General features: G+C 39.6%; 1 protein-coding gene across 2 annotated transcripts in view; it reads left to right on the top strand.

The window, feature by feature from the left end:
* The window catches only part of SLX4IP (SLX4 interacting protein), an 81,036-nt gene extending 69,632 nt beyond the window's left edge, over positions 1-11,404 (top strand). For both annotated transcript variants that reach the window (XM_080616841.1, XM_080616842.1), the window contains 2 exons: positions 8,260-8,369; positions 9,837-11,404. In XM_080616841.1, coding sequence (XP_080472967.1) covers positions 8,260-8,369; positions 9,837-10,641 — 915 coding nt within the window. In that variant the 3' untranslated portion in view covers positions 10,642-11,404. The remainder of the gene's footprint in view (positions 1-8,259; positions 8,370-9,836) is intronic.
* Positions 11,405-16,103: the final 4,699 nt, after the last annotated feature.

Here is a 16,103-nt window from a genome sequence, read left to right as displayed (position 1 = left end):
TCCATCATTATAGGAAGCTTAGCTAAAGAAAACAATATTAAGCTGTAGTTTGGTAACTGTATGAACAGGGTTCACTGCTTCCTGGAGAAGAGATAGTTGGGAACTCTATTTAAATGCCACATAGTGAAAGAGGTAACGAACTGCTTTTCTCTTTGGTGAGTTTTCACTTTTGACATGCTTCTGTCATGTTTTTCTATTCATCCTTCATGTTTCTGGTCAAGCTGATGCAAGACTGATGATGCTGAAACATGCAGACCCTCCTGCCTTCTCTTACCCAAGCATTCTTGTGTCTGTCAGTGCTGGCATGTGTGGGGAGCTGGGTTAATTCCTTGACCCCTCTGAAAACAAGGTGAGGTTTTTTGTTGTTTGGGGTTTGTCTTTGTTTTTCATGGTTAACTTTCAGGTGGATCGCTTTGGTCAGGCTCTCACTGTGTGGTTGCTAATGTTGCTGCAGAGGCTTGGCAGGACCATGTGTTGAGTAAGGTTGAGACTTCCCTTTCAATGTTAGGCTAGCTTTCAGTTAGCTTGAATCATGAGCCTGCTCTCGCTGAGAAACTACATCACAAATTAATGATACTAACATCTTTGACTTGGTCATAAAGAAGAAAGCTGTGACAGTTTTACAGTATTCCCTTTTGTCCCAGCTGTCTGCCTCTTCTTCTTGGAGATTACCCCTGCTATAGCAGAGTTTGCCAAAAGGGCTGCATGCCTGCATCTCATCTTGCTGCATATCAGAGTCTTGTGGATTCATGCAAACCAAACTTCTCTGGGTTTTAAGCTAGTGCATTGAATTGCGGGTAGGACCAGCTGGGGTGTGTGTGTGTGCTCCCTTCTGCCAACAGCAGTGGGGGTAGGAACCTCCCGCAAAAGGAGAGGGAGGATACCTGAGAGCAGTAATGCTGTGAATTGCCTCAGTGAAATTTGTCTGAACTTGCCTTAGTTTCTTCTTATAGCCTACAAACTGACTGATTTACTTTCTGCATGGCAAAAGTCTAATAGCTGTCTGCTGTTTGTTACATTAATGATCCCGAGAGGTGGACAAATGATGAAATGAAATCTGACATAATTACTTCAATTAGTCAAGACTGGAAAAAGTCTGTGGAGAATTTCAGAGAAACCTCACAGAGCTGGGTATAGGGGCATTAGGACTGTAAATGAAAATAATCGGTTGAGAAATGCACAGTATTTTCACTGAAAAGAGCAATTCCAGTGTTCACGCACAGTGCTGAGTGCATTAACTGTGGGCTCTCTGGGAAAAGGCCAAGATATTGCTACAAGGAGTGCTTTGAGAAATCTGTGCTCCATAGCATTATTTATCTGAAAAGCAGACAGAATATTAGAGTATATAGGGAAAGAAATTAAAAGTAATACTTAAATTGTCTTAAAGCCAATAAATAAGTTGAATACCTCTTCAGTAGAAGATTATGTACCTCTCATTGTGCAAAATCCAGATGAAGGATAGCAGAAATACAGAAGGTCCTGGAACTGCACTATAAATGATTAAGCACATAAAATTATTTCCATATGAAGCAATCTTCAAAAAGTAAGGACAAATTGGGTAATCTTTTACTGATTTTGGTAGTTGCTTCTTATATGAGTGCTTCAGTTGAGTTAAATGTAACTACTTAGCAGCATTCACAACATCTCATTTGTCAATGCCTTGTGGTAATTTAAGATATTATCATCTGTCATCATCCTTTCACCTCCCTATTTTCCTCTCCCCTCTCGCTCTCTTGCTGTCACATTTTATGCTGGTGGTTAATGCGGATGTGAGCTGAGATTCCAGACTTTGCACTGAATGGTGTTCTTTCTGCAGACTTTGAGAGGACGGGCACCTCCAGAAAAGAGGCATGGTAGAAAGCTGGCAGCGATAATGGTTAGAGCTGCAGCAAGCTAAAGGTTTGATTTAGCTGCTGTGCATCTGTGAGGTTTTGATGACTCTGGGACCTAAAGCATATTCATTACTTCATTTTTTGGTAATAATTCTCTGTGTTTCTGTTGAAGAAAGAGTATTTGAGGAATGTTTTTAATTGTTTGAAAGAGCAATCTCTACCTTAACCTATTGCAGAAATCTGTTACAACTAATAGGAATTTCATAACTTGACTGGACAGTAAGCTGATATATGGGATGATAAAGTTCACCAGAAGAATTTCTGAATAATTTGTCATGATCTGAAATTATTTGGAGGGACAGATCCCGCAGTGTGAGCCCAGAAATGTTGGGGATTTTCAGGGTGGTGGTGTTTGGTTTGGAAACTAAGCTAAAACATTGACTAAATTGTTGAACAATGATTGTCTCCTGAGCTGTGCAATTCTGCCTATTTTACATATTTTGCTTCCGTATAACCAGCAAGATCAAGAGTATTAGTTATTCTTTCCGAGATCTCCTACAGATGTTAAACACTACTGTGATTGTATAAAGAGAACAGTTGGTTTTAAAATTGATGTGCTCTTTTTTCCACATTTTTCTGTAACAATTGAATTTTAAGTATATGAATCATGTTGTTGTATGCATTATGTACTCTAAGCAGTATTCTGGTATGTCATATAACCCATCTGGAAGGATAAATACAAAGTGTACTTCACTGTTACTGATAGGTGTTTAGATATCTCTGCTGGTTGGATCTGATACCCCTTTAGATTTCGTAGGTAGATAGAGGATCCTCATGTCAGAGTGTTAAAAGCTGTAGTATGGGATTACAGGAGTGCCTTGTTTTTTCAGCTACTTGGGACAACCAAGTAGTAGATTCCTTCCCTCATGGTTTGTAAGTTGGATAAAGGGATTGAGCTCCACATAAAATGGGTATCTTCTTATTTTATAAAGAAGTCTTTAAAAGTATATCACATATATATCTTGCATGTCCTCTTTTATAACTCCTAGAAGCAGGAACCTTAAAATTGCTGTAAAAGACTAGACCTTGTTTTTCTTAAAAACCTAAAGATTCATCATTAATATGCTCTACATTTTTCTTCAGTGTCATTAAGTTACTTTGGTTGCAAAGCTATTGCTTCTGCCTCTGTTTCTTATCAGTGGACACTTTCTCTGAAGATAGAGTCTTGTAGCATCAGCATATAAAATCAGAATGATTAATAGCTTAATTACTTAACATTAATTTTAAGGCTTTTTGCCTTCAAGCAAATACACAGAGCATGTCTCACGTGCTTCTCAGTATGTAAATAGTAATTTGTTTCAGAAGCACCTTCTGTGGCTATAGAAAGTGTTACAGATGTTCTTGCTATCTGCGTTTCAGATGTGTATCAATATTTACAATGGTCTCCCTGCAACTTTAGTTTTTCTATGCAGTACCACAATTTATTTGGTTTATACCATTTACAGCGTGTTTTCCCATTTTCTGTTATCTAGCAAGTGTTCAAATGCAAACCCAGAGAACTGAATTTCTCAATTAAATTCCAAACAAAACACTTCAACAGCAAACATTTTCCTCATAGAAGTCAGATGCTTTAAGCTAATCTGATGATGCTTTGGGGACCTTTGGAATGTTTGGAATTGCCAAGACTTATGTATTGAGTGAGAAACCCAGGTTCACACCTCATAGTTTGAGAAAGGAGAAAGTGGAATGTGTATCACAAAGGCTTTAACAGATTGGGCCAACTCTTGAACTAAATAGTACAGACTCTTGACAAGCAAAAACTTAATAGTTAAGATCCATGGTGTTAAATCAAAATGAATTTTGTACTAGATAATGAAGACTATGATCCAGGAGATTTTCCACTCTGTGCTAGGCCAAGGGTAGGTTGTACAGTTTTTCTCCTCGCCCGAAAGATGCATTTTTCTCTGGTTATTTCTTAAATTTCTTGAAAAGAATGGTATTTTTAAACAACCTGCATTCCCTGAAATTACCTGTTTCAAATGAAAAATCAGTACTCCCATGTGTAACATGGAATGATCCTCAATGCTTTTTACTGGAACTTACATACAGAGCAGAACAGTCCGCTTTAAATTGTAGAGCAATATTCTGCAAGTTCGATCAAAGAACTGTATTTCAGGTTGAGAATAGTATCCACTATTTCTGTGCTTGGAAGACATCTATGAATGTTTATGATGTGGTAGGAATTCGTAAGTAGAATTGCTAGGACAGATGCATCACTATATTGGAAACGCATAAAAATTTGCATCATGAAGTTGTGGGAAGCTTTTCCTTCATGTGGGATGGGAGAGGGCAGAAGACTAGACCCAAAGTCCTGCCTCTGTCAATTTTCTATCAGTTAGATTTATGGTACCTGATTCGTCGTTCCCTGCCAAGCCCCTCACTTGCTTTAGGAGCCGTTTTCTGTTTATCAGATTGGAAAGAGTCCTGTCTGACCTCTCTGATCTGCCAGTCATCTCTTATAACTGTTCTGAAACCTAAAGGCTATCTTAGATGGTGGAGCTCAGAGTGACATTAAAAGAAACCATGCAATTGCAAGCTTACATAAAGTTCCTCTAAATAAGTGTTTCTCTCTGATTCATTGTGCTAATTTTATTCACTTGTGTGTGCTGAGACAATAATTTATTTCACTGCTTTGTCTACATTATTGTATTCAGAGTTCCCTCCCACATGCCACTCCAACACTATATTTGATTTATTGGACCCACTGATGTTTCCTATTAAGTGTTTTTGATGAGCAAGTTGGGCCACATTGATAAATGCAATTCAGAAACAGTATGTATTTTATTGTGTTTTGTTGGGTTTTTTTGTGTTAACCAGGCACGAGATTTAATTATCCCTTAGTGTGACTTTATTGGTACAGAAGCATGTGCAACTGTTACCCTAAGAAGAGAGACAGCTAGAAAGTATGGAACTAAATGGGAGGTGGGAAAGGTGGCAGCATTGGTCACTTTGGAAAGTTTTCTTTCAACCCAGCATCCCCACCAATAAACTGAAAAAGACATTAAAACCAATATTGCATGAGTATCAGTGAAAAGCCAACTCTTTCCCTCTCTTAACCATTCTGTGATTCTTCATGATAAGAAGTTGTGAGGATTCCTCACAAGTGCCACATCCATGCGTAATTCTTTTCCAGATATTTAATGCTGTATTGCTGAATTCAGCTGTCTTGGAGAGAGCTGCAGATGGCAGTCACCGCTTTTATGTTTTGAGGGTTTCCTCTTCATTTTGAGTGAGATAGTAAGTTGAGTAAGATAGTAAAAGAATAAAGTTTTTCTCTAGGTCTTAATACAGGATTTTACTTTTCACCCAAACAACTCTTTGAGTAAGTACTAAGGATCTTAAAACCAGGTTTTGGGAGGCCAGTGTTACGAGCAGGTCTCGAGCAGTAACAACCTCCATTTCTGGAGGCGCTTCTTTGCTGAGTTTTAGTGACAAAAAGGAGCGAGCTTACCCTAGGATTTTAAGAGCACATATTTCTAGTAGAACTTGGCAGTTCAAGGGCTAAAGAAGCATTTTAATCTTTTGTGCCCACCCAGTCTCTGTACAAATGTAAATATGTCTGTCTTTAACAATTTGCCAAGAAATGTGGTTTTAATTTGTTAGCAGCAATCCCACCTCCCTGCAGCTCTTTCAGAGTCAAGTCACAAGTCTGGCTGAGCTTTGACGTTTTTCTCTGTCATGGTGTCGTTGTTTATATGATGTCTGCTTCTGCTGTCCTCCTTTTTATGCCTGGAATATTTTTCTTTAATTATTTCACTGCCTAAAAGGAATTTGGGATTACTAGACAGGATGAGAGCAGATTAGGTTTTTTTCTTTCCTTGACAAGTCCCAAAGTTCCCATAGGAAATAAATAGTATTCTCAAAACAGGCAATGTTGTTTTATTTTTTTTAATTAACTAAAATTATTAAGTCTAATAAAGAAAATAAAGGAAGTATCACCAATAATGGCTGAGTGTCTTAGTAGTATATGGGGTGCCCATTGTTGTTATTTATGACTCTCTCTGCCTTCTATTGTGGACTTATTCCAGCCTTAGGGAGTTTACATCACTCCTAATAGCAAAAGGCTCTCTGGTTCCCACAGAGTCTTTCAAAGACTGACTCATATGCCTTATGTTAATTGTTCAGCTCTCAAAATACAGCACTTACAGGGTGTGGTTCCGAGGGGAAAATCTACTGTACTTAGAGGGCATGTTCAGAAGTGTTTCACATATAAATCATTTTGATTTTTAATTTTTTTAATGCCTTAACCCTTTTCTGTCACTGCTTTATGTGATAAGTTGCTTGAAACCAAAATAAAAGGTTGATGATGACGTAGTGAGGGAATGTGTTACCCTACAACTCTGGACCATTAACTCCAGTCTGACTCAACTCACAAGTGACAGAGCTTTGTCATCTTTGCCTCTCTTCAGGGTCTGTTCTTGACACCCTGGTGTGATGGTACACTCCAGGCAACAATCATGCACTGTTCATAATCAGATGCAAGTCAGAACTGAGGTTTCTTACTTACCTGCAGTAGTGAGTACCTGTGGACAGGAGCTGTCCCCAGCCCTCTGGATTTTGTACATCACATTGCTTACCACATCTACCAGAGTTGCCTCAATGGAGTGGCAATCCTATCATGATCCACTGTGTGGAGACTTGAAGAAGATTTAATAGAATTAGCCTCACTGGTTACCATAAAGCAGAAACTCAAATGCTTCTGTTCTCTGGCTAAGTAAGAGTGCTCTCCAGCTGCTTTGCAGCAGAGGGATTGTGCAAGATCCTTCAGGCTGAGTTGTGCGAATGTTACTGGAAATTCAAATAGTTTCTACAGTTGTTACGGTTAAGAGTGTCTTCTCTTAAAATTAGCAGAGCTCTCAAGTACTTATGATACTGATACTCCCTTCTTGAATAGTTTACAAAATATGATGAAAACGTATTTAGTCAAGTTAGGGGAGCCCATACCTCTAGCTAGAATAGAAGCAGCAATTAATCTCTCAGAATAAACTAGTTAGGCTTGATTTCTGAGGTTGAAATCACACTGCATGTATGTATGTCCCATGTGTTTTCTGCCTGCTGTAAACACACGTTGCACCATTAGTGAACAGAACTTGCATCTATCAGTACACACAAAGAAGTTTGCATAATTGCCTCTGAAAGGAGGGCTCAGGACAGCTGTAAGGTCTTTCTGAAACTGTCAAAATAGCTTGATTTCATTGCCTGACTACCCTTTTTCTGCTTAGAAAACAGGAAGTTGTTTTGACTGGCTTAGTCTTCTGGAAAGAGCAGTGAGGTTTATCCCCTCTCCTTTAAAATAGAAATACAAATAAAAATGGGCAGGGCTTCAGCACCTTTAAGTGACAGGTTTAGAGGTGTTCCAGGCAGCGGTCATGTACATGCTTTGGTCTTGTGCCTCCGCAGTCTTTCTCTACTTCCTTTGCTTCTTTTGTACCACCTGGTTCATGTGCCAGCTTCACAGTGTGGAGCAAGGGCATAAATAAGCACTGCCTCCATTTGATAAGCTCCAGTCAGAAGCTGCATCATGCAGGCTGATGGAGAAAAGTGATATCAAGAAAAGGAGATGCACAAAGCCCCTTCTCGAGTGTTGCCGCATTTTTTTCTCTCCATAGCCTCTGAAGTAGTACTTTTTTTTTTGAGTATATGGTTTTTGATAGTGAAGTCAGGAACTGGCCCTGCTCTGACTGAGATTGCTTCATTGTGAAAGGAAATGCTCACAGCTTGAAGAAAAAGAGCATTTTCCTTCCCTCCCTCTTGCCCCGATCACATATTATATAAAACCATAGTGCTGCTGTTAGCTGAGACCAGAAAGAATTCCCTTGTTGTCCTGTAGTAGCCAACCACTCCAAGCTGTGAGCATTTGAAAGTTAGTATTAAAAGTTTTAACCCTTGCCTCCTGAAATGTGTAAATAAACTCTGTCTTATTTTTTTGTAAGTATGGAAAATCATGGGAATTCTTCTGAGAATAAGTGTATAGACCGCTGCGCCAGTCAGTCTCTTCAGAAAAAAGGCTGACAAACATGCTCCTGTCTGCAAGAGAGATTCCTGGCATTTGTCACAGTTTGAGCCACAAAGATGTCAAATATTTGCCAACAGTTTCCTCAGAGGGTTTGGAAAGCTACGTCCTTTACATTACAGTCTTGTTTGTTTGCGGGATAATTTAGCATATGAAATACGTTTGTTGGGAGTCTGACGGGGAGGGAACTGACTAGACACCCCAATATTAAAAGATGAAAAATAATTCTCTTAGACTGCTCAGATCAAAATAATAAAGAACATCTGTAAGTCTTGGTATTAGAAATGGAGCTTTATGTTGAATAATCATAGCTTGGTGTGTCATGTTTTAAACCTGTGTTTTCTTTTGGAGCAGAAAGAAGAACTTCCCAATGGGACGTCTGAATATTTTACTGAATCTTCTGAGAACAAGAAGGTGGAGATTAGTCTGAATGAACAAATAAAGCAAGGCATCTTGAAAGAAATGTATGTCACTCTTCTTTCTAAGGTGTTAAATTTATAGTCTGGTAAAATTTGGATAAATGGAATCTAGCCCATGTAATAAAATTTCAGATAATATGATCTCCTTTACAAAATATTATTTCAGATAACTACAAGACTACTTACTCCAGCGTGGATGAGCACATAAAATGATCATTGTTGTTTTGCATGGCATGAAAAAAGCTATTACAACCCACATAGATATCTCACATAGCGCTAGGCAGAATCAAAACAGGGTGTTTTTTTCCTTGAATGAAACCCTGAGCCAAAATAAATACGTGATGTTTGAATCTGGTGCAAAACACTTTGTAGATATATTTTTTTGCTCATTGTGAGAGTCTGCACTGTACCATGATACTAGTCTGTATCTTTTCTCACAGTTAAAGGGTGTCCCTGGTGTAGTGGATGGGGAGGGTTAATTGATCAGCTGAACATTACACTGGTCCTCTGCTGTACCAGGGTGCTGTTTTTGTGCAAGTTGCCAGTAGCCCCAAATCAGCTGCAAAATCAGGCATTTGCTGTGAACCCTGGCAGCTTTTCTTTTTACCCATGCTGTCTCATCTGTGTTGTCTTTAGAAATTAGATTAGATTTGGAGATACGCCAGCTTCTGCGTGATTTGCAAGAGCCCTTTTTCTGAAGAGTTAGATATGCTGCTCAGCATCAGCAGAGCAGCAGAGAGTGGTCTCAGCCTGGGATAATCTGCAGTAATATCTGTAGACTGAAAATGCAGCTTCGGGACTTGTGCATTAAGTTAATCTTACAGCCTATGCGAAATGTAGATGCATAGGTAACACACTGCTGAGGAGTGTTTATGTGCTGACACTCCATCAGGTCCCTTGTGATCCCATTTTCCTATATAATTCCTTTGAGAATATCATCTACTTGCATAGCCTAAGTCCTTGCAGATGAACAGGCTTGATACTAGATAAGTAGTGGTTAACTTTAAAGTAATGCTTTGAAATGGCCTGGGAAAAATTCCAGAGGAACATTCAAAAATAGAGATTAGAAGCTCTCACATAGAGAGGCGCATGCTGCCTCTCCCTGCCTGCCTCCCTGTATTCTTTAGGTACACATTATGCATCTGAATATATAGGAATGGTTTGAAATCGTTCAGGCACTTATGAAATGCTATTTTATCTAGCCAGTTTGGGAAGGAATTCAATATACTTATGCTGCATTGACCTTTAACATCTGTAATGAATCTAGTTCTGCCTCTTGGAATAGAATGTGAACTCCTTCATAGCTTAGTCATTAATAAATAGGGTTCCCCTAGTGCAGTGGAAAATCAGATGGATAACACTTGATATTATCCACACTAGACAAACATTACTGCTTGTCAAGATGATATACAGGAGATTTTTCCATGTTTGGAAAGAGGGTTGTCCTAGTGGTGCTTCAGAGTCTGTAAGAAGGGAAGATTGATTTAAGAACAAAATTCCTTTTTATTGCAGTGTGAAAAGGACAAAACTGAAGAAGAGTAACACAAGCAAACCTCAGATCAGCAAGGACTCCAAGAAGGTGTCCCTTGGCTCAGTGGACTCGCAAACAGTGAACAGAAAGAACGACTGTCAGACTTCTCTCAGCCCTCAATCTGAAATGACGTGTAGGAGTCCAGGACTTCTAAAGGACTGCACAAATACAATTGAGAGCAACTTGGAGCTTCCTGTTTTAGAGCTGGAAAATAATGTTAATCAGAGACAGCCAGATGGTGTTAGCAGCCAGCAAAAACCTTGCTCTGTGAAGTCGTTGAAGTCAAGTCTTCTGAGCGAGAACTCTCCTTGTAGCTCTGAGTCAGCATTGCTAGATCCAAAGCAAAGTCGAAAAGTGATCAGAATACAGGCTCAACAGAAGACCTGTAGTCCAGAAGAAAAGCTAGAGCGTTTCGGAAAAGTATCCTCTGAAGGGACTCCTTTAATTCCTAGCAATGCGGAGATGAGTAAGTGTGATGATGGTTGTTTAGGTCCATTCTTGGAGGAGAAGACCTCACTTAATTCCGGGTTGTTTTCTAAGCAAGACATGACAAAAGCTGCATCTGATGAGGAGTCACTAAGAAAAAACCTCTCCCAGCCTCTTTCTGTGAGGAATAGTATAGCACAGACAAGCCAAAATGAGCCAAGCACAACCACTGAAGTTGTGATGCCACCATCATGTATAGATCTGCAGCCTGTGCATACAGAGAAGCTTAGCCAGAAAAGAAAAAAAGACGTTGAAAATGGTCTCAGGAAGTTAAAACTACGAAGGCTTAAAAAGTCATAAAGTCTGAAATACTACCTTGACAACGTGGGTGGACAGCCAAACTTGTGTTTGGAAAGGATATGGAAAAAGTAGGAAGCAATTCAAAACAAAAATAATCAAAATACACAGTAAAAATGAGATAAAACTGTTAAAGAGAATTTAAGTAACTGAGTATCTTAGTCATAATTCTAATGAAGGTAATTCTTTAGGGATTAGACATTAATATTGTACAACCCAGGGTAGTATTTATAGAAAAATCTTTTATACAGTAATATTTACCAGACAATATTTTTGATGTGTGTATGTTTCAATACTATTAAAAAGTCGTATCAGCTGATGACAGCCCAAGTTAAACCCACTTTTGTGATCTGTTAGCAGCTGCAGTGATTCAGTGTTTTGCTTGTTTCAGGACACTGTTTTAGTAAAAATTAATTCTTCCTTTCTCTCTGCATTAGGCCATGGTTTATTCACATGATCTTTACAAGTAAGACAAACTGAGCTCATTTCAAATAAAACTTTAACCAGGATTTAATGTTGCTGATAACTCAAGGCCCACCTTTTCAGAGGGGTTTCAAAATAACTACAGTTTCTGCTTCTGCAGTTTTGATGTGAACATTTATTCCTAGCCCAAGCTGTGGATACAAGTGATCGTGCATTCAGCCTTTGGAGAAATGATTATTGTTTTATATATGCAGTCACCTGGATGTGCAGACCTTGCTGTTGTGAAGAGTTCTTTATATGGGAACAGACTTACTTGTTACTGTAAGATACAGGTAATTTTTAATTGCACAGTGCTTTTTCATACTGCTTTTGTAACATATATGTGAATTACCTAAGGAAATGTAACTTTTTATTTCATGCTTATCTTTTTATATATTCAGAATAAAATTATAAGCGGTTTTATCGTTCTCTTCAAATCATTTTGACCACAGATACTTTATGTGAAGCAATTTTAAACAATCCTACTGACATATTCTCATTTAGTTTCAGAAGGATATTCACATCCACAAGCGCTCGAGTTGGTAGTGCAATGCAGGTCCTTAAGAGAGTTAGCAGCTTGGCAGTTGACAGCAAGACACTACTAATGGAACAGCATCTTTCTGCTGTAAATCCTTTCTTCTTTTGCTGTAAGTGAAAAAGGTTCTGCATACCTTCCAGAAGACATTTTCTCTTTTTTCTTTCAGCCTGTTTGCATGATGTGTCTCACAGGGCCTTGCAGTCAGGTTGCTCCTGCTTACTAGTCTTCAGGCTCTGCAGAAAGGACTTTCTTAGTAACAGCAAAACCGAGGCTGCAAATGAACCTGGGTTTGGAGGAAGTATAGCCTGAGGTATGTTTACTGCCATCTCTTCCATGGGCTTGAGATCCTGGGCCAGGAAGAGAGTAAAAAGCACCTTTCTGATGGACTTAAAATTTTGAGATATAAGGACATTTAATTAAGAATTTATCAGAAAAGTAAGAGTAAGCTTAACCATTCTATGAGTCTATTTAAAATAGAATAACTTCATAGTATATATTAAAGTCAGCATAGATTTTCTGGGGGGCCTCTTTAAGTTCTTACAGTAGACTAAGTGATAAAAAATGCTACAAGCACATATTCCAGACTGCAATTTTAAATTACCATTTTTTCTACTTTGCTTTTACTTGGATCTTTGTAATGATACTCTTGGTTGTAACAGGTACCTACAGGAGAGGTTTGGATGATTATGCAGTAACAGGTGCAGATTGAGTTTGTAAAATCAGTTGCTTCTTTTGATTTTGTTGTGGTTAAGAAAAAGACCTTACGCTTGATTTTGCAAGCTGGTGAATGCACTGATTATATCTGTGAATACTGTGGATGGTCTTGAGCAAGTACGCCCCAAATTATTACTGCGAAGAGTTTGGGATTCTGATGCTTCCTTTCTTTTTCCTCTCCTCCTAATCCGTTTAACTGAAGTATTAGAAACCAAAGGCAACCACATAGAGTTTGGTATCATCACATACTGTTACTAGATACTTAATCACTTCACTGACAGTGTGGGAACATCCTCCTTTTAACAGTTACAATCATAGAATGATTTGGGTTGGAAAGGGCATTAAGGTCATCTAGGCCCAACCCCCCTGCCATGGGCAGGGACACCTCGCAGTAAGCCATGGCACCCAAGACTCCATCCAACCTGGCCTTGACACTGACAGTGATGGAGCATTCACAACTTCTTGGGCAATGTGTTCCAGTGCCTACAGTAAAGAACTTCCTCCTTATATCTAACCTAAACTTCCCCTGTTTCAGTTTGAACCCATTACCCCTTGTCCTATCACTACAGTCCCTTATGAAGAGTCCACGTTGTGGTGCAACAGTTAGAAATGTTAGGCTAGATGTATTAAAGGTGTTAGAGCCTAGAGAGTCAGAACAAATACAAGGGGACTTCTCAGAGGTGCATAGTTGCCTCATTCTCGCTGTAATTACTGACCTGTTAGGTTCCTAGGCTCTTTGTAGCTGTGTATTTAGAGCTTAGTTATATGTTAAAGTTGCCTCTTGGGTCAGAAATGCTATTACTCAGGGAAAAAGCTTTGAATTCATGATAATTTCTGGATTTTAGATGGTGTCACTGCTAGAAACCATTCTTTTGTCTCTGCAGCAGGACTGTAACAAGTTTCCCATTTGCAACCCTTATGGGTGCTTTATGTGATGTGTGACATCCAGGCTGGGTTGTTAACCATGTATTTTTGTTCTCTCTGTACTTGAAGCCCGAGGTCGTCTTCTCACCCTTTGCATTATCGACAGTCCACCTGCACCCAGGTGACTGGCAGAGTGTGATCTCGCTTTTGAAGGACAAACCTGGTGTTCCTGAAATCAGGCTGAGAGGGGAGAAGGAAAGAAGCTGGAAACTGAGCTAGAGTGAAATTAGTTTGCAGGTCTTGGCTGTGGCTTTCTATTACCAGTTTGCTTCTGAGCAGCATTCATGTACCTTTCTCTTAAAAGCTAAAGATATTTAAGGCTCTGTTCTGTTCTGAAACTGCCACTGAAGCACAGAAACCATTTCTTGGTTCTTTTTTTTAATCTTGTGTTTGATATGCTGGGTTTTTTCATTTTCAGAGCTTCTTTGAGCTCTGCAAAATGTGGAGATCTGACACTGGCTAAAGTTTCCATTGAAAAATACATTTGTCTTCAAGAGAAGTAACTGTCTATTCCAATCCAGCTCTGTTGTTTTGGGTTTTTAGGGAATCATCTGGTTAATTTGGTCTGTGCTGTTTGCTGATAGTGCAGCAGTCCTTTCCTACCAAGGCACTTCCTAATATGTGCAGATTATCCATTATTCTGTACATCTGAGTAGTTAAAATACTTGTTCAGTGAAATTCTGTCTTCAAACACACATCAAAAGCTGGACCAGCCTTTACCTATTTATTTATAAAGAGGAAGCAGGCTGATGTAAAATCTCCCTTGGACAGTGTTGATCGGTCGGAAGGTTTTAACTATCACAGGAGTTAATTGTGAGCAACAAGCTTTGCTCTCTCTGGTGTTATCAGGTTGTAGTTCTGCTCACTAGGGTCCAAAGTGTATGTTAGCGTGTCAGCACAATTGCACAGCACCATTTCTGGGTTACACTTGACTTGAAGGACTTCAAAAGCACCTGTTTCTAACCAAAAAGGAGAATGTTCAGAACCCGAAGTTGTGACGAGTGAGGTGTTAAGTAGCCTTTTGAAGGTGTTTATTTTGTCAGTGTGAACTTCCTTCCTTCCCACCATTCTGCATGTGGGTCACATTGCCTGGGTCTGAATGGACTCTTTATATCACTGTCTCATTGGGTTTTGACTGGAAAATGGATTCTTTCTAAGGAAAAAGATGGATTGTTTGCAATTGGAATATGAAGGATGTAAAACAGTTAGACTGTCCCAGATTGCATGTTAGGAGTAGTTATCTCCTTGCCTATACTAGTATGTAATAGAAGGTTTCGTGCTGTATTAAAACACTCTATTGCAAGCTTGAGCAGACAGAGTTAATAGTATCAAGAGGCTTTTAGCCAGCAGTGGGACGTGTGGGTTGGCCTCAGAAATTAGCTTTAATAAAAGGCGCTCCTCGCTTCTTTGCTTTCTGCTTTTTTCTTCTCTAATAAGCATTAAATAGCATCCAAACTCCGATGTGAAGAAGATGCTGGCTGGGGAAACAGCAGCACATGGAGCCTTTCATCAAAGGGATATCAAAGCATTCTGCAGCTGAACCTGGGAGGGATATGAATATGCTTATTTTGACAGTTGTGCAGCACTGAGGGTAAGCAATTCCTTCCAGGTAAGCTGGGTAAGGAACTTGTGCTGCAGATCTTTCATCAACTCACTCAAGTGTTTTTGAACATGGTTTTCCCATCTTGTTCCCCTTTTTTTTCCCAGATAATTAAAATGGAATCTGTCAGCACATGACCTTGCCCTTTCCACAATAGCCATAATGTGACATTTTTAGATGACACTTCTTGTTTGTTTGGTGTTGGCTGATGCTGAGAAATCATAGAAGAGTTGTGAAGATGATGTAGTGTCACAGGGCATTCCAGCTAAAACCTGGAAATTACCCAGGGAATTAATCTCCACCATCCCATCTCCTTTACTGTCCCCATAAATAATTCCAGAGCTGGGAATTGGTTCCTGTGAAAGCTGATGCTGCACCTTTTTTGAATGAAAATTTCACTGATTTGCTTCCATTCTGTCAGTTAGATCCTTTAGTGTAGCGGAGACAGAGAACCCCAGCAGCAGGAATTGCTAATGCACCTCCATAACTGCTTCATTTGCTGCCACAATAATTATCTTTTTAATTTGTGCATCAGATCTTTAAAGAAAAGTGTCTTGAGCTGTAATTCTAGAGATGGGCATTCCCCTTTTTAATATTAATATGATCCTGTGGGGCTAGAATGAAAAGGGTAGAGATGTATTTCTCCACCCTGTAGAGAAATTGGTAGGGACAATTTGCACATCACAGAGAAGGCGCTCGCTGGAAGAGCTGGGCTGGAGCTGGAGCTTGGGTCTGATGCTCTGTCTGATACCACATTGCTCCAGTGCTAACCTGAACCTCCAGCCAGGAGCCAACAGAACAGACAGAACCTTCAGTGCCTTCTTTCTCCTCACCCCCAGAAGTTGGAATTAGCCACTGGTGTCAATACTGAAAAAGAGGAAGCTGAAAAAAATCTTGTATTTAACTATTCTTGCTCCATTTCAAAGGGGAGGGTGAGCTTATGCAATCACTTCCATCTTCTGGGGAGGAAAGGGCTGAATCTGGTACTTCCCTTGTCAGAACTTCTCATCTTTGCATACACTAATAAAAGCATTGAGCCTCTGCCCTGTGACTTGTTCCAGAGGGACTCTGCCAAGGGCAGGAGTGGTGGTGGATGCCCCTGGAGAGCTGGGCCCCCTTAGCCCGATAGCTGAAGAGGAGAGGCTGAACCATACAGAGAGTGTGACCTCCTGCATTCCCTAGTGTGGTGAAGGGCTGATTGGTAATATTAACCATTTCTATGCAGGT

Source organism: Psittacula echo, assembly GCF_963264785.1.
Source record: "Psittacula echo genome assembly, chromosome: 4".
Taxonomy (NCBI): Eukaryota; Metazoa; Chordata; class Aves; order Psittaciformes; family Psittacidae; genus Psittacula; species Psittacula echo.
Note: the sequence above shows the minus strand (reverse complement) of the source record. Positions and strands in the feature narration are given on the sequence as shown.